Raw genomic sequence first — 23,176 nt, 5'->3', positions numbered from 1 at the left:
CCCCCGTGAAATAGTGCTGCACGATTCTTGCTCAAATGTGAATCACGATTTTCCTCCATAAGAATTGAGATCACGATTCTCACACAATTCTCTTGTAAATATAAAAATATTAAATTATTATAATGAAAAGAAAATCGAGATTGCATAGGTGTCTGAATCGAGATCACAATCTTTTTTCGTTTAATTGTGCAGCACTAGGCGTGAAATGGACACTTCAACCGGTCATATTCGACACATTGCTGGCCAGGCCTGGAATCGAACCTGGGGCAAACGGGGGACTCTTCCCGCTCCTCTCTAACCAATCAGTTATGCCACCCCCAATTAGAATGGTTCTGCTTAAAACTGGTGGAAACGTGGGCCAGTTTGCGGCCGGTTCCGTGAAAGCACCACGGTTCCAAGAATTTTGGGGGGGGGGGCCTTTGCTGCATGTCTCTCCCCTTCTCTCTCCCCATTTCCTGTCAGCCTACTGTCCTGTCTAATAAAAAAGCCCCCCCAAAAACTAAAAAAAAGTTTACATTATGCAATATAAAAACTACACAACAAATATTTTAGAAGCACATTTTATATTTGTCAAATATAAAATGTGCTTCTAAAATAGTCACGGTATAGACTACAGAATGTAATGATCAGTGGGGTGAACTTACTGAGAAATGAACAGAAAAATGTTTATGTTTATAGACAGCTTTTAGAACGAAGCCCTTCCTATGATAAATAATATGGTTGTATAGCAATATATTGTACATTACTTTGGTACATTACATGATAACTACATTAAATGCCACATCAAATTATTCTACATAGATTTCTATGCTTGCACATGTCATGGGATGCTCATGCTTCCAATAAAAGCTGTGAGCTTCGAAGTAAAACCCAGTGTTTGTCACCTGACCTCTAGCTAAAGTCCAGAGCAGATACAGTATCACCAGTACAACCCAGAGGCATTCACGAGTAAAGTCCACGCTTTCATGTCAACATAGGCACATGTCAAGCATAACAAACAGAAGGCTAAACAAACACAATGCACATACAAGAGACAGAGAGAGTCAGTGAGACAGTGAGTGAGAATGAATGAATGAGTGCATGATATATGTGCGTGTGTGTGTGCAAGAGAAAGGGTGAGTGAGAAAGAGTGGGCTGGATAGCAGAGGTAAAAAGAGAGCAACGTCGTGCAGCAAAGGGAGGCAAACGTGATGGAGAGGAAGATTAAATGACAAAATGTTGTTTTAATGAGCCCACACTAATTGGTCTAGATAGCAGGGGAGTGGCATGGGAGATTAGAGAAAGAGAATAAACAGAGTTCAAGTGTGTGTGTGTGTGTGTGTGTGTGTGTGTGTGTGTGTGTGTGTGTGTGTGTGTGTGTGTGTGTGTGTGTGTGTGTGTGTGTGTGTGTGTGTGTGTGTGTGTGTGTGTGTTAACTTACAGCATATAATAACTTCCCAGAAGTGACAGCACATTCAGTAAATCTCAACCCCCATGCTACTAGTAGACTACCAGAAAACTCAGTCAGTGGATCACTCTGCACTGCTAATCATCTCCCTCAACACAACAATAACCAGCCACAGCTCTGTCACCTCAACACAAACACACACTCATGAACATATGCACACATATGCGTGCACACACACACACACACACAAATGTGAGGGAGTGCAGGGGTGAGAGGGGAGAGTGGAATGCCACTATCTCTGTCACATTATCTCACCATGTGCTCAAAGCTGTGAAGTTTAATCTCACATCACACTTGACAATCCGCACTGTGAAGTTTCTCCGACCCTGTATGGCCATACTGTTCTAATTGCAGTTGCGTTTGATCTTCTAAAGTCCATAATCAACATCCCTTCACTCCACGTATTTTAACATCATAAGACGGGGTTGTAATTATTAAACTATTCTAATTTATACAACAATTTAATTGGACAAGAGGCATTCCAAATTCCATGAGTGCTGATATACTGGAGTATGACAGCACTGGGATATGGAACTATACCTGTATATCACTCAGCTTCCGGAGTTCTATAACGTCCTCCAATGATGCTGATGCCATGACGACACAGTGAGTGTACAATGTACAATAGACATTTAGACAAATTGAATCCAGAATTTCCTACAGTACCAAAGGTCCCAACAGAACAAAATAATTAGGTGCATGAAAGTTAATTTGATGTCCATGATGACATGAAGAAGTTTGAAAACCGATCCTAGAAGGTTCAGGTCAAGGCGCTTTTCACACCAGGGACTCAGGCCTGGATCTGAGTACACTTGACTCCAAATTAATATAATGCACAGAAGCCAGGGTCATAGTCAAGTCAGTATCAGTTCAATGATTAATTCAAATTCAAAATGTGAATTGAGCCAATGCTTCATGATTAGTCTCTTGATAGATTGAATACAAATCTTGCTATGGGAAAAAACATAGTTGTTTTTGTCTTTTGTATAGTCTAAATAGAACTGACCGTCGTCTTGATCGGGCCTAATCTGTTGGTGCTTTTGAGCTTTACTACTATTTAAGAGGGTACTAGTCATGTGGGCTAAAGCAGAAATTCCACATTAGCAGTACTTTCACCACCATATTTACTTCATTTTATTTGTTAAAAACTGCGCTCAGAACACATTCTCTAGTTCCATTTTGCGAAGATCTGCATAATCAGGGAACGGCAGATTAGTTGAAGGACAACCGCTAAAATTATGATAATTAAATCATTGTCATGACCAATGATTGAAAAATTCAAGTAGTTTCTTGGTTCTGTGAAATGTATGTCCCGTAGTTGGCCATCAGATATCTTGACTATGACTTTTGCAGAGCCACGGTCAGCAATAAATTCTGTAAGGACATGGCTGCACAACACTTCATTAGTCAATCTAAGCAAATGTTATATTTAGCTGACTCTGCAGCATGTTGGTTCTGTTCCATCTTCAGAGGGTACGAGACCAGATCCAGTTGTTAGGCCAGCACGTGGACTGGAAGGGCAAGTGCCATATTACTTACAGGCCACAATTACAGGTTGTCGTTTCAGTCAAATAGACCTATCTCTAAGCCTAAGTCTGTCAAATCAATTATAGGCTCAACATCATGACATCAGCGACTCACACAATGTTTCCAGACACATTTCCAGTTTCTTTATAGACACAAGATGACGTCCTGCCAAGGAGCACAATGACATCTGACATATCAAGTGCCCCAGAATACCCGGTGACCTCAGCTCCCACTGCGCGCTCTATTGGCTGAGAGCCGACAGGCAGGAAGCTGTCATAGTAACACTACTGGCCACTGATCAGGAGGAGCAGGTGAGAGGAAAGTGTTGTCACTGCTGATCGGTCTCTTTTGGTCTATGAGATTGTTTACCATTTACCTAGGGGCGAGGGAATACAATGCATTCACTGCTAACTGGTGGCTTGAGAACATGGGCGGTTGCAGGAGGATATATTCTGTGACCATGTACTTTATCATAACATCTATTGTGATGTGAGGTAGAGTCCCTGGACTATTAGCCAAGTAAACCCATTAAAACCGGGAAAGCATCTGTGTCATTTTAGATTTTAGAGTTGGCTATTCAAAAAATAGCAGATATACAAGCTCACAGCGTGTCACTTCGTGCCGCGCTGCGAGCTAGTATATCTGCTATTTTTTAACATGTTTGAAAAATATTGAAAGTGTGGGTCTTAAGTGTCAGACAAAGTTATCACATTCAAACTAGCAAAAACGTACAATACGTAGTATTTCCGTTAATATTTTACAGCCTATGCATACAGGCCCATATTTAAATTAAATGGGCAAACGTTAGGCATAGTATGCACAACTACACTACATTCAGTAATACACATTAGGCTATCTTGTTTGTGCATAGTAGGCTATTGCTTAATGCTTACTGGAATATAGTATGGAATGTGCTCAATGCAGCACTAATTGGCACAGGCTGCCGTGTAACTATTGCTGGCTGGTGCTGGTTCAACAGAGATTCCATTGACCTGAGAACTTCTCTCCTGATGCAAGGGAACCAAGTGATCCATTAATAACAGTCTGGAAGGAAGGGCTCAGACATAGATTTGTACATACTGGCCAAAACAAGGCGTGTGTGAGAGAATGACTGAAGGCAAACCTATGAATTCCCCTGACAGTAGGTAACCCTCCCAGGGAAATTCATTCACTCAGCACTCCCTATACACTCCCACCCTTTGTTTATGCTCTGCTCTGATGAGGGGGGGATAAAAGCCAGATATCACAAGAACATTGTAAACAAGTGGGAGTTAACGTAAACTGAGCTTATTGCCATGGGATAGAGATTCTTATTGTAGGTATAGACTCATAAATATTAAATAACAGGCCATTGCAACTCTCATGTAGGCCTAATGAAAACATCTCTTAATTGATTGATTGATGTACTTTATTTAGTAAGACATGAGAACAACAGTACATGGAAGTACAAATTCACAATACAAGTTCTACTAAACTGGAAGACTCATTAAGCACTGAGCTTGTTTAAGATGAGATCCCCATGCACACAAATCATGATGACATATAAGAGACAGACAGATATACACACTACTATACATCATTATATATATAATCATGTCTCATATTTGGGGCAAAGGGCACGTGAAGTTAGCAGCTAGTGTAATTCTGCATCAGCCACGTTTGTTCATTGACAATGGATATGGGAAAGGTGTAGGCGCCACTTATTGTGACTTTGCAACTTTAATGACACCTAGTAAATGTGGTGTCAATATAATTACTTATTTAACCTAGCCGTGGTCATCAGCCATTATTAAAATGCCTTTTGTTGAACAATATGGAATATACGGGTACTTCTGAGGGGCCGTACATCATTGTAACATCCGTGGCCACGGGGATAGCACCTTATATTTGAAATCTGAACGTTTATGTAGATGTACGGACCCCAAGCGCGGAACCTCACAGACTATTTTGAACTATCTCCAAGACTTGTCATAATATATGAGATTATATAAACAAGGCTAATCTTAACCCAAACTTTTAATTGACTCGACTCCACGCCCTACACAAAAGTTTGATAATTCATCTGATGGTTAATTAGGTCATCATCATCAACATAACATAGCCTACATGAAAACTTGACAAATTAGTCGATTTGATTAAACAATGTAGCGCTATAGTTGTTATGGTAGCGGCACACAGAGAGAAATAAATCTTACCTGAGAACGGACAGAAATTCAGTGAAAAGTCATATAGTTCCTCAATAACTGCATATTGTTTCAAGTCAAGTAGAGACTGAGCGAACTTCAGTGCGCTTTCACTTTCTCAGCGTCCCTCCTGTCCTGTCCTGTCCACTGTATTGAGTTTTACTTTGTGTTTGCTGTATGGATGGATGGACCGCTTCGTCTTACGCCTTGATATCTTTATCTTCGCTTGATGTGGTTCAATCCCTCCAAATCGTTTCCCATGAAAAGCGACAGATCACTGAGCTGTCGGCGTCAACAGGTGAAATGGAATGTACTAGTGCATGTGCGAGAGCCGGTCTTGCCAGGTATTGCGAGAGAAACAAGCAACCAGGTCTATGAAAACAATCCCAAAACAAGCGAGCCCGCCTTCGCCTTTTAAAAATAATACGTTGGCTATTTGAAAATAGCCGATCTACAAGCTCATGACGCGTCGTGAGCTTGTAGATCTGCTATTTCTAAAACAAATCTTGGAGGAAAAAAAAAAGAACATTTTTTAAACATTTTAACGACACAAATCTTGTATGGCCTGGCATGACCTGGCATAACATCTTTTCAGATGGGGTCCTTGACTTAAATGTTTGAGAAACACTGGTTTAAATAACATTTAGCAAGCAAGCAACTTACCAGAAAAAACAAGCCCAAAGTCGCTTATAATAAGCGGACATGGCAACACTGGACAGCAAGGGAGGCGGGCACTAAAGTTTTTTGTGTGAACCGCGAGTCGACTGGAAACAACACCGTCAGTTTCAGTACGTCCCCTGCCCGTGCCCTGTCACCGCAGTGGGACTTTTATTCACAGCAGTGATGGAAGAAGTACTCACATTTTTTACTTAAGTAAAAGTATCAATACCCTATTATAGAAATCTCTTGAGTACAAGTTCGGTAAACAAAAATTACTTGAGTAAAAGTACAAAAATTGGCATCAAAATATACTTCAAGAAGTAGGCTACCAAAAGTAAAAGCAGTCATTATGCAGAAGGTCCCAAAGTTTTCAAATATAAAATAAAAATTCAAAAATAGCAGATCTACAAGCTCACTGCTATTTTCAAATTGCCAAAGAATATATAGGTCTGAATTCGTTTTGTAATAATAATCAAAATCTACAAAGTTATTGTAGTATTGTTTTGAAAATTAGAAATACTCCAGTAAAGTAAAAAATACCTCAAAATTGTACTTAAGTACAATACTTGAGTAAATGTACTTAGTTACTTTACACCACTGACTCACAGTCACAGAACTGGCGCAACGGCTCCACTTTCTCTTTGTTACCGGAGCTATATATATATATTTCTACGTCGTTACAATGCCATCTGGGCACAGTGCCAACACACCTCTTCCGCCTTTCAGACACGACCCTTGGGGTGTTATTTATTGCTTAGCAGAACCCCTCTCTCCCTTCACTGCAAAGCCTTTATCACACTGCCCTGCCTCCTCCTCACAGCTTTTCTCTGAATGAGCGTTATATAAATTATGTTTTCCAGTGACATGTGGGGGAGAGTATGGGCAGAGGTTCAGGGTGGCAAACTGTTAAGTGGGTGGTGGGAAAAGGGGGGAAGGCTTACCCTGAGCAGATGGGGGACAGAGTGGGTAAAAGAACAGCTGGTAGTGGCATCTTTTCTTTTCAAGACCCTTTCTATGAAGAAAACACTGCCACCAAAACAACTTATCTTCCCCTTGATACCAATAATGCATGCATGGTCACGCCCCTGACCTGGTACAGGTGTGCCTGATGGAGCATAAGCTAGGTGAGAGAGAAGGGTTGTCTGCCTCAAGTGCTGACAGAGACAGCTGGTAGATGGAGAGTGTGTGCGTATTTGTGTGGCCTGCCAGTATTAACGTGCATGTGACAAGAGGATAATGACTTTTTCTTCACTCTTTTACCAGATATTCTTAAGTCATAAGTTCACAGCAGCCACAGAGACATTCTGTTAGCCTGCCATGTGCCTTTCAAATGAGTTCAAAACACTTGCAGGCATTTCACAGCCACAGAAGTAGATACGATTACCTTCTTGGGTAAACAATATTCACGTGGGACGAAAATATAGCATTTCTTGGAAATACGAGAAGAGATATCTCTGTGTTAAAGTGTACGATCAGAGGTGTAAGCAGCTTATCAGCGGTTTGTGTGTGGTCAGGCCAAAGGCATGCACATCCACCCAAACCGGTCTTCCTCTCCTGACACCGACAGTGCCAATGGGCCATGATGAGACATGAGGAGTAAGCATACATCACCCACAAATCCTTAAGATATGTTTTCTCTGTCGACATTCTCCAGCCAGGATGCTAGATTTCAGTACAGAGTGATGAATTTCAATAGATGACTCTAATAGCCATATTCAATAAATAGATAGGAACGGAAGCACGCACAGCCATGACAAGGACTCTCACAGTGGAAACATGGCCATCAGTGATTCTGAAATCTGAATGCAAACAGGACTTTCATTTTCCTACTATGCAAAAGAGGCTTTAGCTAGCAACTGTGTGTGTGTGTGTCTGTGTGTGTTGCCTTGGCACAAGGACTCCGGAATCACTGGAAAGGCCATGTGGAAGGACTCAGTTGTCTAAGTTGAACATTCATGAATACTAAACCAAACCTTGAATGGAACATTCCTGTCTGAGCATTACTTCTTAACTTCTGTGCTATTAATAACCAAGCAGCTGCACAAAGAGCAAAGAATCTTGACATTTAAAAGAAGAATACAAATTTATTAAAAAATAGGTAATCTTAGTGATATGCATTATTTTGTTTCCGTACAAAATTTTCTTTCAAGTTACATTTTTATTTTTCGGCTGTCTGTGCATGTGTAGCAAATTATAAGCGATATTCATCTGCCATTTGCTGATGAACAACAGTTATGATTTAAACTTAAAATGTACAAACTTATATTAACGTAATATTATATTGACATACAAGTCAAATATTTAGCTTTCGTTAATCCAATGTTAATACAACAGTGTAAAGCTGATCATGTTGCCTGCCAGTAACAGCCTTGCTTTTGTTAAATACTCAAACCTCATGTAGTCCACAAACCAGGTTAGCAGGCACTGCAATATCTGACAAGGGAAAAACAGAAAAAAAGCAATGTAATTTTCTGAAATAGTAACACACTGACTATACAGTAATTTCGCCAATGTGAATGTGAGCTGGAGAAGCCATTGCATGTTCTTATTTAAAACGTTGTGCAACACTGATATGAATACAACTTTGTCATACTCATTCACATGATAATTCTTACGGTATACCCCAGGGATTAAGTGTTATGTTTGCTAATAGAGCATGGATAATGGAGGCATTGTAGTAGGGACTGACTACTAGAATCACGTTTTTTTCTTCTTCTTCCATACCTATCTTAGCAGGCTTGGGAAGGTTCAGATTGTTCATGATTTCCACAAACTCCTCCAGGCTTTTGGTCAGGCGGGGGTTAAACTTTCGCTCCTCACCGACCGTGGACACTGTCTGACCTGATAGGCAAGAACATTCAGTCTAATGATCAGTTGCAATTGAGGTGTGATGACCTTTTACTTTATCTTGGACTTGCTTCAAAAGATGATAAAAGAGAGGTTAAAGGAAAATATGGCAGGTAAACAGTTGGACATAAAAAAAAAGAGAAAAACTTCTAATAATAAGTCAATCAATTAAGCACACTACATACGGTATTAACCTATTTATGTAAAGACCACCGACTGTTGCATACAGTATTAATGATGAAAACTTTGTGCTTCAAGTATTAATTTGCTTAGATAAGCCCAATAGGTTCTTAAAACTATGTGTCCAATAGACACGTTATTGGCGACATGTACATCAGACTTTTACTTGTAAATAAAGCATCTACAAAAAAGTCCACATATGGCCCATGAATGGTTGTAAGATTGGACTTATTCATGATTTTTTCTCTTACAATAAAGTGTGTTAGCAAAGTGCAGGTAAATGACAGGAGTTTCTGAGTATCCACCAGAAAAGCTGGTAGTACTTACCATAAATAACCTATAGCAAATAGAATTTAATCTAAAATCAGTAAACCAAAATGAATTATTATGGGACTAAGGAAGGTGGGATTTGCAGCTAACCTTTGTAGTCATGTGCAGGGTAGATTAAGCAGTGAGCAGGCAGTGTGAAAATCTTTTGATGAACTGACTGATATAACCTCTTGGGGCAACCTGAGAAAGAGGAGGAAAGTTGGGTTGAGAACTTGAGATTGACATGGCAAAATCATTTAATACTGCCACCATGTGTTCATTAAGCTACATTACAAAAACAAACAGAAGACCTTGTTTTTAGTGAAAACATTTTGCTCATTTGTCCAGAGTGCACCAAAACAACAACAAAAACTAACACAAGCTTTTTTTGATTGCACAATTATAATTATAAACCAATGATCATAAATACTACATTGGATTGGGTCATAAGCATGGATAAATATTTCTGGGTCAGCACTGAAAACATATGCACGAATACTGTTGCAGTATTTGCAATTTACTGTGGGTAAGTAAAACTATCAAATCCCAACAATAAGTTTGACCAAATCTGCATCCACTTCAAAAACACTAGTGCTCACCTACAGTACAAGGCACCCAAAGGCATGGCAACCCCTTACCTGCCACATTACGATCCAGTCCCACACCCATTCCCTCACTAGGATTACATAATGCATACAGCATTACCCTATATATACCCTATGACCCTACCATATGACACCCTGGCTAACATTCCAGGCAATAAATCCCTAATAAATCAAAGTAAGAGTAAAGGCATACCCTGTTGGAAGTCTGTCCTGCCACAGCCTCTGATCATCAGTGTGTCCCCAGTAAATGCCATGCTCTGGTCCCCTGTCACCAGTGTTACACACCCATCTGTGTGTCCGGGAGTCTCCCTCACTGTCAAGTACTGTGGAGGAAGCAGGGAGTGGCAGGGTAAACATAGCAAAAATAGCACAGTTGAATATCAAAGAAACAAGAGAGGTGAAACACTTGTGCTTTCCCTGAAAATATGGGTCATTTATTTGTAGCACAGAAATTACCAAGCTAAACAAATAGTATTCTGAAAGTAAGAAATTATGATAATTTTCACTGCTTTTTTTATTTTGTTAGATTGAGATAAAAAGAAACGTCCTTGTTTGAATCCACCGTGGTGCATCCGGCTTTGTTGGGCGTCTATGCGAACACAATTGGCCCGTGGCCAATACTGTTCGCATAGACGCCGGGGCGGGGCGGGTGATATTGGTCATTGCACGTACTCGTACGGGCTGGGGCGGCACCTGTCAGCAGGGAGTGTTGAGCGGGAGGAGTAGGACGAAGGCCCTATGTCCTACCGGTGGGGGCTCCTCACTGGCAGGTGAGTCAGTAGGATACAGCAGTGACAACAGACAAATGTGTGTGGGGAGGAATTAATTGACTAAATTGGGGAGAAAAAGGGGGTAGAAAATAATTGGCTACTCTAAATTGATTAAAAAAAAACTTAATTTCAAGTCATTATTAATGTGTATTAAGTAAGTATTTGACTACTTGTGCATTTTTTTCACCTGACCTTCATTCCAGGTCATACTTCTATATACTATATTGCCACTGTTACACACTACTCTAGAGATGAACATGTAAAATAGGAAATAGCCAAAACACAGATCAACAAATCTGAGCACTGCACATTGTGTTGAAAGGAAGAATCCTTACATATTTTCCAAAGGCAATCTTGTCTCCGTCTGCAAGGAGCACATCTGCAGTGGCACCGCTGTGTTTAGAGATGCCACTCTTCAACACAATCAGTCTCTGCTTCAACAGCCCTGTGCCTGTGATATGGTCCGCATGGCAGTGGGTGTTTACTATTGGGAAAAAGAGGATACACGTAAAGGCCCGAACACAACAAGCCGACTTCGGTCAGTTGGGACGTAATTGAGCATCTGTGGCCGACAATCAGCAGTAATTTGTGCAGTGTGTCCAACCGCACAAATTATTTGGTCTGGGGGAAGTTGGCCTGTTTATCAAATTAGTATGTTGAATCAGTAGCGGAGATCGACGGTGAAGAAGGAGAGCTCTCTTTTTGTCTTTTCAGCCTGAGCAAATCAGAGCACGAGAAGAAGTGTGCAACAAGCCACTGACAGATAAAAAGAGGGTACACACATGCAATAACTGACATGAGAGACACTGATACCCAAGTGGAGGCACGCATTGCTGCTTGTCTGGCTGACATCTCGGAGTGGATGTCGACAAACCACCTGAAGCTCAACCTGGACAAGACCGAGCTGATGTTCCTCCCGGGGAAGGGCTGTCCGCACCGAGACATGGCCATCACCATTGATAATGCTGTGGTGACCTCAACTCGGACTGCGAAGAATCTGGGCGTGACCCTGGACGATCAACTGACGTTCTCGGCAAACATCGCATCAGTGACAAGGTCCTGCAGATTCCTCCTCTACAACATCAAGAGGATTCGCCCCTTCCTCACGGAGAAGGCAGCCCAGGTGCTCATCCAGGCTCTTGTCATCTCCCGCCTGGACTACTGCAACTCCCTCCTTGCTGGTGCTCCGGCATCTGCCATCAGACCTCTGGAGCTTGTTCAGAAAGCTGCGGCTCGTCTGGTGTTCAACCGCCCCAAGTTATCCCACACAACCATCCTTCTCCGTTCTCTACACTGGCTCCCCGTAGCGGCTCGCATCCAGTTCAAAACCCTGGTGCTAGCCTATAGGGCAGTGAAAGGAACAGCTCCTTCTTACCTCCGGGCTATGGTCGATGCCTACACCCCTGCCCGACCACTTCGGTCTGCCACCTCGGGGCGACTGATTGCCTCGTCACTCAAGGGTCCTTCTGGCCGATCCAGACGGTCACGACTCTTTTCTGTTCTGGCCCCACAGTGGTGGAATGAACTTCCCACTGATGTTAGGACAGCAGAGTCACTGCCCATATTTCGCCGCAGGCTGAAAACCCACCTCTTCAGGAAACACTACCCTTCCTCTCTGCCTGACCTACTTGTTGTTAACTAGTTGTACGAACGCTTGTTTTCTATTGTTGTATTGTTTATTGGATCTTGTTTAGTCGATACACTTATTTGTTTTAGCTCATGCTCATTTGATTTAGCTATTTTGTCTCATCTGTTTAACAAAATAGGTAGCTGATATATTGCACTTTTACCTTAGCGCTAGGTATACTCTTGGTTGCTTGTTTTTGCAGAAAATGCACTAAAGACTTCTGGTGATTAGTAGTTTTCGTTCCCTACCTATGTTGAATACACTTATTGTAAGTCGCTTTGGATAAAAGCGTCTGCTAAATGACTGTAATGTAATGTAATGAGAGTGTCATGAAAATGCTCAGTGGTGCAGTGAAATCTAGAAATTATGTTGTGTAACTGTATGAAAAGGAGCTATAAATTAAACAAATAAAATGTAAGAAATTAAACATAGCAAGTTAATAAAGTGGATAAATAGTGTAAACGGTAACATAGTTATTGACAATGGCCAAAGTGGATGATTGAACTTGTGTGTAGGATTATGCATTATCGAAGAAAGAAAACAATACTTTTGTTTATGACGGTATACAGCTACACAATAATACCCCACCTCTTAGCTTTTATAATAGATGTTTATTTTAGAGCCATGTAGGTAGCTAGACTAGCTACCTGCCATTTTCAGAGTCAGCCCCAGTTCATCCATAAGCTTCAGGTCTCTGTCAACAGTCTCCAGGACAGGGTCGATGAGTATTGCTTCCTTGGTCTCTCTGTCTGCCAGCAGGTAGGTATAGGTACTGCTCGCCGACTCAAACAACTGAACAGATAAAGAAACGTGATGACATCGAGTAATGATGTGATGCCTGGGGTAGATCATTTAGTTACTGTTGCCATTTTGCATTTAAAGGGATTTTTCACTTTCAAACATGTTTTGAGTCATTTTAATGTCTACTCAGGCATTTGTGAGCACCCAAGACAGTTTTTAAGTTGCTTGATTCGGTATTTAGATATTTGATATTCATTTTATCAGACACGCCCCCCTTCTATACAAACTCCTGTACTTCAAACTCCATTTTAATCACGTGAGGGGACGTTTTTTTTTTTTCATCACTTTTTTCTTTAATTTTTTATATATTTTTTGGAAAATGTAATAAAGTAAAATGAATGAAAATTTTAAACTGTCTGGGGTGCTCACAAAAGCCTGAGTAGACATTAAAATGACCCCAAACATGTTTGAAAGTGAAACATCCCTTTAAAACCTGCAAAAGTCCAAATTAACAAACCCAAACCCCCCCGCCCTCTACAGTTACTGTAGCTATCCTATGCATGATGTTGTAGTAATCATGATGCCTAGAAAATCCCTGGTCATAGGGCAGGGCATCAAGCCAAGGGTAATGTGTGCTTACTACTTACCTTGTTTGAAAAAAAAATAAGAAAAGAAGAAACAACACAAAACACTTGACATTTTGGATATCTTGTTCACTTAAAGTTTTATAAAAACAGCCAATAATGAATGGAACTCACCTGTCTAAAGAAGAGTCCTTCCAGCTTCACCCTGGAGCAGTAAGTTCTTGTGGAGACGTCTAGGGGCTGCAGGCTGCAGCTGTGTCCCCCCGCACCGAGGAGTCTGCTATGGGTCGCTGCATGACTCGAGCTCCTGGTCGCTGCTGATCGCATGCAAAGCGTGAAGGCCAGAGCCTGGACAGGTTTGACTATGTTTACAACCGAGCACATTCTGTTTCAACTGTTGGAAAAAAAAAAGACCGAGCAAAACAAAGTGTCAGCACCAATCATAGACTGTAAACAATCGTCTGAACAGGGTTATTATTCGCAAACCATTCATATCCCAGCGGCAACTGTAGGCTACCTGGGGTGTATAATATCCCTGTCCTTGTAACTTATGTGACAGCAAATGTCAATTGTCTAATGATTGACAAGTTCTTTGCCGATAACTTTATGTAGCTGGAATATGGCGATCAAGACTTCCTCATATCAACAATACCCCTTTAACTAAATGCTCTCTTTAGAGGCAAATGATGCAATAGTCCACCTACCAGGAGGTCCAGGGAACAACATTACCCTGTCATACGGTTGGCAGCTGGACTGCAGCCATAACAAACATTGTTATTATGGCGCAATAGAGTATGGGTCATCATTGATTGTGAGAGCTAATGTTCTCCTGATCTCTGGCAGGCAGTGGTCATTCCTCTTCTTCTAGGTTTGTGGCGGCTATGTGAGGTGCATACCGCCACCTACTGTGTCAAAGTGCAAACTACAGTGTGCCAGTGTCCATTCACATGATCCACCAGTGGTGGAAAAAAAGTACTCACATGTTTTACCTAAGTAAAAGTATCAATACTGCAGTAATAGAAATACTCTGTTACAAATAAAAGTCCGGAATTCAACATTTATTTGAGTAAAAGTGTATTGGTATCAAAAATCTAAATGTACTTAGAAGAGAACGGGGGAAAAAATAACCAAAAATATACTCTTTATGCAGAATGTCCCATTTCAGAAGTTTTCTAATGGATAAAAATCTTTTGAAAATAGCAGATCTTCAAGCTCACAATGCATGGCATGATTGGCATCGCAACGCATTGTGAGCTTGTAGATCGGCTATTTTCAAATGTCCAAAATGTATATAGGACTGAAGTGGTTAATGTATGTTTTGTAATAATAATCTAAATCTACAAAGTTAGTAACTAAAGTTTTCAAATAATTCAAGTGGAGTAAAAGTACAATATTTGCCTCTGAGATGTAGTGGAGTAGAAGTAATTGTAAATAGTAAATGTCAATAATATAAGTAAGTAATAAGTATTGGAAATTGGAAATACTCAAGTAAAGTACAAATACCTCAAAATTGAACTTAAGTACAGTACTTGAGTACATGTACTTAGTTACTTTCCACCACTGTGATCCACATTGTCCATTCTGTAACTCAGACACCATGGCCTGAGTTGTCCTTTCCTCAGTGTATCATCAAGGTTCTAGAAGATTTTCAAAACATTAATTTCCTGGCTGCGTCCAGCTGCACCACCTTAATGTATTTCCAGAGCACAGTATTTCCACAGTTTAGAACTACCATGGCAAAAATTGCACTTTTTGGTAGACTCCATTGTGTTGGTCCTGGTTCCTGTTGTAGGCCTACTGCCACGTGCCACCCTTGTTCTCCTCTTCTCTTCACAGCTTCAGCATCACATCAGACAGTCCCCGTTTTTATTTTCTAATCCTATTCTATTTGCCTTAATTTGATGAATTCTGCTGATCCTGCAAAATGATTTCCTTCACAATGCAGACACTTTTGTCCCCTGGGAATACACACCTTCAACATCAAGAAATGTCCCACAAATCAGTACTCCCTTCCTCCTTACTTTTGCTCCAAGTGGGAAGCAAATCACAGCGATCCTCAAATACCTTTATGCTTAGGGCTTTATTAGCTCTGGTCCATAGCGTTAGAAGGAGCTAGGGCTTTATCTTTCTGACTTTTTGTCTTGCATAATATAACTAATCAAACCACTCCAAGTAATCTTAATCGCCTTTATATCTCCTACCTTTTGCCACTACATGATGTCGGTCACTGAACCCCGTCCATTTTTGTCAATTTCTCATCCTAAATATATTTATCCTCTTCCTGAGTAGAATCATCCAATGAAAAAAATGGATGGTTCTACACAAATTGTATGCTGCAACAAATGTGAATAGTCAGAACTGCAATTAAAAAAATCAATAAAAAAATAATAATTATCAGATGAACTAGTTTCCTCCTTTTTCTCCAAATCCTATCACATCTTCCACATTTTGACAAAATAGATAGATTTTGATTATTATTACAAAACATACATTAACCACCTCAGCCCTATATATACTCCAGCTAATCTACAAGCTCACAACTCATTGCAAAGCGACACGTTGTGAGCTTGTAGATCTGTTATTTTCAAAATCTTTTTAATACATATTGAACTTGTGAAATGGGACATTCTGCATAATGAGTACTACTTTTACTTTTGGTACTTTGAGTATATTTTGATGCCAATACTTCTGTACTTTTACACAAGTAATTTTGATTATCAGAACTTTTACTTGTAACAGAGTGTTTCTACATTGCGTTATTGATACTTTTAATTAAGTAAAGAAATGTAGTACTTTTTTCTACCACTGGAAGACATAATCTAAAGACATAAACCGCAACAACACAGAAAGGAAGCAGATACAATCGACTGTGCTTCTTTATTTCAGTATGATCATGCTGGCCCAAGAAAAACCACAACTATGATGTGGTTGTAATACTAGTGGCTGTTGGTGATTCCTCTGATTCATCTGGAATGTCCATCTGTGAAAGCAGAACATGTGGACTGTCAGTGTCATACACCATCTCAATACGATGCAGCTTAAACCTTAGAGTTAAGTACCTTTTGTTTGGGGTTTGTCTTTATATTTATCCAGGCCCAGTGTAAATAATCTGAACACCCTTAGCAACACCATGCTTATTGCTCATTAAGTGCCTCAAGGTTACTCCGACCGTAACTGCTGAGAGATGGGTAGAACATTTTGCATATACGTAGCCTACTGTACACCCCCCTCCCAGATTGTGTGAAATAAATATAAAATAAATACTCCAAACACTATGGATTTCACTGTGTAATTTATCATAGGCCTACCTAAACATCATTCTATTTGTGGACACTTTTAACCAAACCACTATGGTGGCTTCAGTAGAATCCAAAATCCCAAACCCTGTCTAAGTTAGTGCTACTGTATATACTCACTGAGATACACAAGACTACTATATTCTGTACCTCTAAATATTTTCCGACCCAGTGCATCAGTTGGGTGACTCTAGTGTAGACTCCTGGTTTATTGCGCCGTCCACAGCCTTCTCCCCAGCTCACTATCCCTGCCAGTCTCCAGTCTCCCGCAGCTGTCTGACACACCAGAGGGCCTCCACTGTCTCCCTTCAAACCACATGGGGAGAACAAACCTTTTGTCAGTCGTCAAAATAATAAAAGGGTGTTGTTTCATGTTGTCAAAGTCAAGATGTATGTTAGTTTTGTTGACTAATGTGTCTTATCTGACGCAAGATTGCGTTGAAATGTTGTGCAACTGGGTATATGTATACCTGGCAGGAATCCAAACCTCCTTCCATTTTCCCTGCACAAAGCATTCTGGGAGTTAGGTAGGAGCCGTAGACACCTGGGCGAGAGCATATGGACTGAGATATCACCTGCACATGAGCTTGTCTCAGGTTATCTGACACATAACCTGAGAAAGAGAATGAGGGGAGGAAAGGTGACAGGTGAAAGGTGACAAACAAAACAGAAAAACTGATTTTAACAAAAGGAATATGCCAAGAGTTTTAAAAAAAATAAAGAAAAAAGGGAAAATATTACGGCTGATGGAAGAAACAGGGAATATAATAAAGTGAGTCAACAATAAACAGTATGATCAGAGGGGATAATACTTCTATTAAATCATAGTGTGGGCGTAACCAAGCAACACACCCCCTTCATGAGTGTATCCCCAGCCAGTGATCCAACACGAGGTTCCAGCGGGGAACGTCTCTCTAGGGTTTGGCAAGCACACTGGTCGGACTCCACCTAAAATGACATTGTTACATACTCTTAAAATGAAGGTGATCGGATGATTACAAGAGTTCTTCTCCAAAATGCTAGATGTGTGTGTGTGTATGCGTTTGTGTGTGTTTAATGTATGCGCTAATTAGTATCATCTTGGAACATCTAATGTTGTAGCCCACTGTAGACTATGCATTGTAGAGTTATGTTGTTATAATGAGAACATAGTTGGGTTAACTATGTTACATTAATTGATATTTTCCCTTTCTTTCTTTTTCTTTCTTTTTTTTACCTCATGCATAGTGTATGTTTTAATGTAAATATAACTTTTAATAAAATATACTGTATAATTTAATAAATAAACTGCATATGTTTATTTCTTATCCCCTCAATTCTACAATGTGCCAGTTATAGCCTATATTTTGCAGCTATAACTAACTGTACAATGTTGGCAATTGTGAAGACTTCAATAAACTGTGAGGAGATGAACATCCAGCAGATGGAACCCTCCCCTCTCACCTTCCATATCTATCTCAGTGACTGTGCGCAGCAGTCCCAGGTCGTAGTCATTGTTGTCTTTGTTGAAGCGGGGGTGATAGAGAACCTGCAGCGCTCTGTAGCGTTTTCCATGAGACTCATCTGCCACACTGAGTGTGTCCACCACCACCTGCCAGTCCTCTGCATGCACCATGTCGTACCTGTTGTGGGACATGGACACAGACACCGTCATGCACATGTACTGAATCCTGAAAATATTGTTCTTGTTTCCATCACTAAAACTTATAGGCTAAGATGTTTATAGATTTGTTTTTAAATATTTTTGTATTTTTGGATGTGATGTGCTATCTTTCCTATGAGCATGCAACTTGAAATTCTGTCACTTGAAGCCTAATTTATTACATTATTATAGGTATTATAGGTATCGTAATCGAGCTTCATTGTTGTGCAACCAAATTTTGGCATTACACATCTTACACACTAAAATAGAATGGGACCACCATGCCTCCCTGAAGGGCCCCCTCCATCTTCAGGGTCTTTCCCCCCTACAATCAGTGGCCCCAATAATCCCACCTTTCTTACCACTCTCCAGCTCTTACTCAATGAAGCAGTGAGCAGCAGTGATGACCCAGCGTGGGGAGATGATTGCCCCTCCACATATATGTTTCCCTCTCCAGTGTAAGCTGCTCTGCCAGCCCCAGTCATTCTCCACCGCCAACGTCCCCCCGACAATACGCCAACTACCGGTGCCATCGCTGGTTGAATCTGGACAGGCTGACAGAGGCACAATGATGGAGAAAGGGGAGGAGTTAAACTAATGGGGTGAAATAATCATAGTACTAAGGCTAATATTTGCGAACGCAGCGGAAGGCGCAAGTGGAGCTTACTATGAAACCGTGCTCGGCTTCTGTGTCCGTGTCTGTGTGCAGTAGTGCACTGCCTGCACTGCCTGTGTGCAGCCGCCAGAGTGCGCCAGAGTGCACTACAGTGTGGCTGAAATCCGCCTGCCCCTGGGTGACTAATTACACTCCTCTGAGAGAAATAGTATTGTGTGCACTGCCTGCACTGCCTGTGTGCAGCCGCCAGAGTGCACTACAGTGTGGCTGAAATCCGCCTGCCCCTGGGTGACTAATTACACTCCTCTGAGAGAAATATAGCAGCTACAGTAAACTAAGTAAAATAACACATCTAAAAGCAACTTGACGAGTTCAGCTATTGGGATATCTAAGAATTCCATGTCATTTGTGCATATTTCAGGCCGGATGGCAAGTTGAAAGCGTTCGCTTCCCGCGTTCGCGCGTCTTACTTGTATAGTATAAATGTACCTGCAGTGATATTCCCTGTGTGGTTGGATGGGTTCTTGGGCAGGACGGTTGGGTATATTGGGATGCTGCAGTTGACCTTCATCGAACATAGAAGAGATACGTCTTGTGGTTTTGAGGGGAAACACAGGAACTTCACTAATTTGAATACACCAGAAAGAAAAACAAGGAAGGTGAGTGAACAGGGTGGTGGAGTTATAAACAATACACAAACACAATACAAATCACCTTGAAGGAGTAGTTCATCCAAAAAATGACGTATTTTCTATCAATTACACACAGATTTTTTGTTTTTTGACGCATTCCTAAGCAAATAATTTGATGATAGGGTGTATTTCCGGTAGGAGACACAAAGAGTCTCCTTTGTGTCTCCTACCGGATACATTAGAATCTTTCCGCCGGTCATCAAATTATTGGCTTAGGAATACAACAAAAACAAAATAATCTCCATGAATTCAATGCTTCATGGGGTGTGCAATTGATAGAAAATAAGTACATTTTTGGGTAAACTACTCCTTTAATGTCCAATAATCCATTAGATGTTGTAGGCATTAACAATTGTTAATTGTACACGCTACCACTTATAGTGCCGCAGCGGCAAAACGTGACGCAAAGCTCTGCCAATCAGTGAAACCGATGGATCAGGTTGGCCAATCAGGGAAGCCGATGCCTGCACCGCCCTCCAAACAACCAGAGATTTGGTGCATCTTCCACAGACCCACGAACAGACAGAAAGGGGATATTTGTGTTTTTTTGGTTCTAGGAAACCATTGGTCTGATCGAATTCCAACTTGGCACAACACACCCCCGGATCAGCTGGAGCACACACACCAAGTTTGAAATTGTCCCTCGGACGACGGTGCCTGAGCTAGGCCCGGGACGGTCACACATACAGTATAGTAGGCTACATGAGAGGTTTCTGCAATTTATAGATAGACTAATTCATACAATAGTGCATACATTATTCTTATTGTCTTAAAATGAGTCCTCACTCCTTGTAGTAGTCACTTACTGTTTACTGTTTTTTTTTCACTGTTATCCAGAATTATCGATCCATGCTTGTCGCAACCCAACATAATTAGTTGACAATTCATCGTTTGACTGCTGACAAGAGCCACCGAAAGGTACAGTAAAGGACATGGTTAAGTTACCAAAACTAACAGACAATCACAAAAAGCATAGCAAAGTATTTCCTTGATTGAATGTTTTGCCTCCATCATTGAGACATAGCGGTGAAAGGTGTTTCATGAATAGGTGGGGGATACGGAGGTGCTTCATCAATGGGACATACTGTACAGTAATGGAGGAAACAGACGCTTCATCAATGGGACATAGTTGGGAAACAGAGGTGCTTCATCAATAGGACATGGTGGAGGAAACAGAGGTGCTCGAACTGATACTGGATTCATTATTGACATCATTGACATGATTAGCTCCTCGATATGGGGCGGCAGGACTCCGAGACTTAAACCCACTTATTAAACCCCATATGGTTGAGCGGAGTCCCTCAGTGCTCTATACTAGTATCTTTTCAGTTTTCTATTATTGTGCTCTATATTTCTGTACCGTCAAAACACTAAATATTGCATATCAGATTTTATTCTGACACTCACTGGTGCCAATTAGAGTCACAATCTTGTTATTCCTCCTAACGTAAGCTTTGGCATGCTACAACACCCAGGCAATACACTACTAATCCATTAATCATTATCTGCTTTGAAAATCTGGAAACAACAACATGCTGGCTGGAATATGCTTCCCTTTGCTACACATATACAGTATCAACAAATTCAGGCCAGCAAAGTTTGATTCCAAATTTGCTCATTGGGATAGACAGAGCTTTATTACCACTAGGTGATGATCTCTTTAAAGAAGACAGTCATACCAGCTTTGATCAATTATGTAGTAGGTCAACCTCCAGTCTGACCTTTTATATGTACTTTCAAATTCTGCACAAATACCACAATTCGCTAAATCCCTGCTAGCCTTGGGTATTGATAATTAACTTTAGTTGACACAAATGCTAAGACGGTACATATACTTGACCATATAACCCTATACACTCTTCTACCTTGCTCAAAATTAAGACTGACTGGTAAATGGAATTAAGTATCAAACTACCAGATGTCTGGTGGGTATTTGCACTGAAATAAATAAAATATTGTTCATCCTGTGCAATATTTAAACTAATTTGGTTAAAAATACTCCACATGGTATATTATAGTAGAGCTAGAAGCTAGAGCTAGTTGGCTGGTGCTTATTGAATAATATAAGAGGTAGCTACATCAGACTTGGTGTGTTGTAAATGCTGAGAGCTATAGGTTACAGAATGGAGACATGCCGGTCACCTAAGATGGCGGTAGCGATGACCAACATTACGAAGACAGGGATGCCGACAGCCAGCAGGATCTCCAAAGGTGGACAGACACGCTGTGAAGGCTGACCATCTGTAAGAAGTCATAAGATGCACAGTCATAATAAGATTTACACTAATACAGTCATAACTTGACTCATGAAGTATGTGGAGGACGTCAGTGACCTTCTCTAGATTTAAATGTTTGCTGTTACAGTACTGTACCTCTGTCATTGTGCTTAGGGGTGCAACAAAAATAAAATGTCAGAATTCAAAGGCATGCTTGTAAGGGTTACTTTCATGCATTGTCATCACTGCATTCATATACAGTAGATCTATTGCATGTTATAATAATGGTGAGAAACATGGTAGGCCTATGCTATGGATTTGAACTATACACATTGAAATAATTACTTTCCTTCTATTCTGTATGAAATTCACACACACACACACACACACACACACACACACACACACACACACACACACACACACACACACACACACACACACACACACACACACACACACACACACACACGGCTTGGGTTGTGTTTACGCTGACACACTGACTTCAGATCAGACAGATCAGACATTGACATAAAGAGGTATTGACTGGAATAAGTCTGATTTGAAGTAGCATGGACTTTCAAACTTTTCCCCAATTCCTTGGTTTAATGGTGGTAGTGTGTGTTGTATGCTGCTGCAGGAAGGGGAGCGTCTCTCTCTGTCTGTTAACAAGATATCTTTATTGGCCCACACAGGTTCTGACAGTGGATGTGGCCTATCACAAAAATGCACATCATTTGAACATAATGCCACAATATTTTGAAAAAAAGTTTATCATCGGGCCAGGAAGAACTGATTAATTGGTATTAAAGGGATAGTTCGCCCAAAATATATATTTTTTCTATCGATTAGTCACCCCATGGAGACTTGAATTCATGGATATTTAATTTTTTTTGTTGCATTCCTAAGCCAATAATTTGATGACCAGCGGACCGGTAGGCAGCGGTTCCGGTAGGAGACACAAAAGAGACCATTGTGTCTCCTACTGGAACCGCCTGCCGGTCATCAAATTATTGGCTTAGAAATGCAACAAAAACAAAAAAATATCCATGAATGCAAGTCTCCATGGGGTGACTAATTGATAGGACTAAAAAAGTCATTTTGGGGTGAACTATCCCTTTAACAATAATACATGCAATTTATATAGCGCTTTTCTAGATACTCAAAGTAGCTTTACAATTATTATTATTATTTATTTTTTAATTAGCTGGGGAATGCAAGTCTGAAGAGGTGG

General features: G+C 40.7%; 1 protein-coding gene across 2 annotated transcripts; it reads right to left on the bottom strand.

The window, feature by feature from the left end:
* Positions 1 to 7,875: 7,875 nt before the first annotated feature.
* Positions 7,876 to 14,335, bottom strand: ethe1 (ETHE1 persulfide dioxygenase). 2 transcript variants are annotated; one of them, XM_080427554.1, is made up of 8 exons: positions 14,202 to 14,335; positions 13,655 to 13,865; positions 12,803 to 12,947; positions 10,864 to 11,012; positions 9,952 to 10,081; positions 9,265 to 9,354; positions 8,542 to 8,658; positions 7,876 to 8,250 (listed from the first exon to the last, which is right to left on the bottom strand). In XM_080427554.1, the coding sequence occupies exons 1-8, from the start codon at positions 14,204 to 14,206 to the stop codon at positions 8,204 to 8,206; spliced, it is 894 nt and encodes a 297-aa protein (XP_080283680.1). In that variant the 5' UTR covers positions 14,207 to 14,335; the 3' UTR covers positions 7,876 to 8,203. The 2 variants fall into 2 exon arrangements, with proteins under 2 accessions (XP_080283680.1, XP_080283681.1); XM_080427555.1 differs by having other exon boundaries at positions 13,655 to 13,874; positions 14,185 to 14,331.
* Between the last annotated feature and the right edge of the window lie 8,841 nt (positions 14,336 to 23,176).

The sequence above is a fragment of the Gymnoscopelus braueri genome, assembly GCF_963280865.1.
Source record: "Gymnoscopelus braueri genome assembly, chromosome: 4".
NCBI lineage: Eukaryota > Metazoa > Chordata > Actinopteri > Myctophiformes > Myctophidae > Gymnoscopelus > Gymnoscopelus braueri.
Note: the sequence above shows the minus strand (reverse complement) of the source record. Positions and strands in the feature narration are given on the sequence as shown.

Bases quoted from the DNA above. Each gene is read 5' to 3' on its own strand.
- ethe1 (XM_080427554.1), bottom strand. The intron at 10,082-10,863 runs GTAAGGATTCTT...CTTCCTCCACAG, and splicing joins AGATTGCCTTTGGAAAATAT to TACTTGACAGTGAGGGAGAC. The intron at 8,251-8,541 runs GTATGGAAGAAG...TTCCCTTGTCAG, and splicing joins TCCCAAGCCTGCTAAGATAG to ATATTGCAGTGCCTGCTAAC.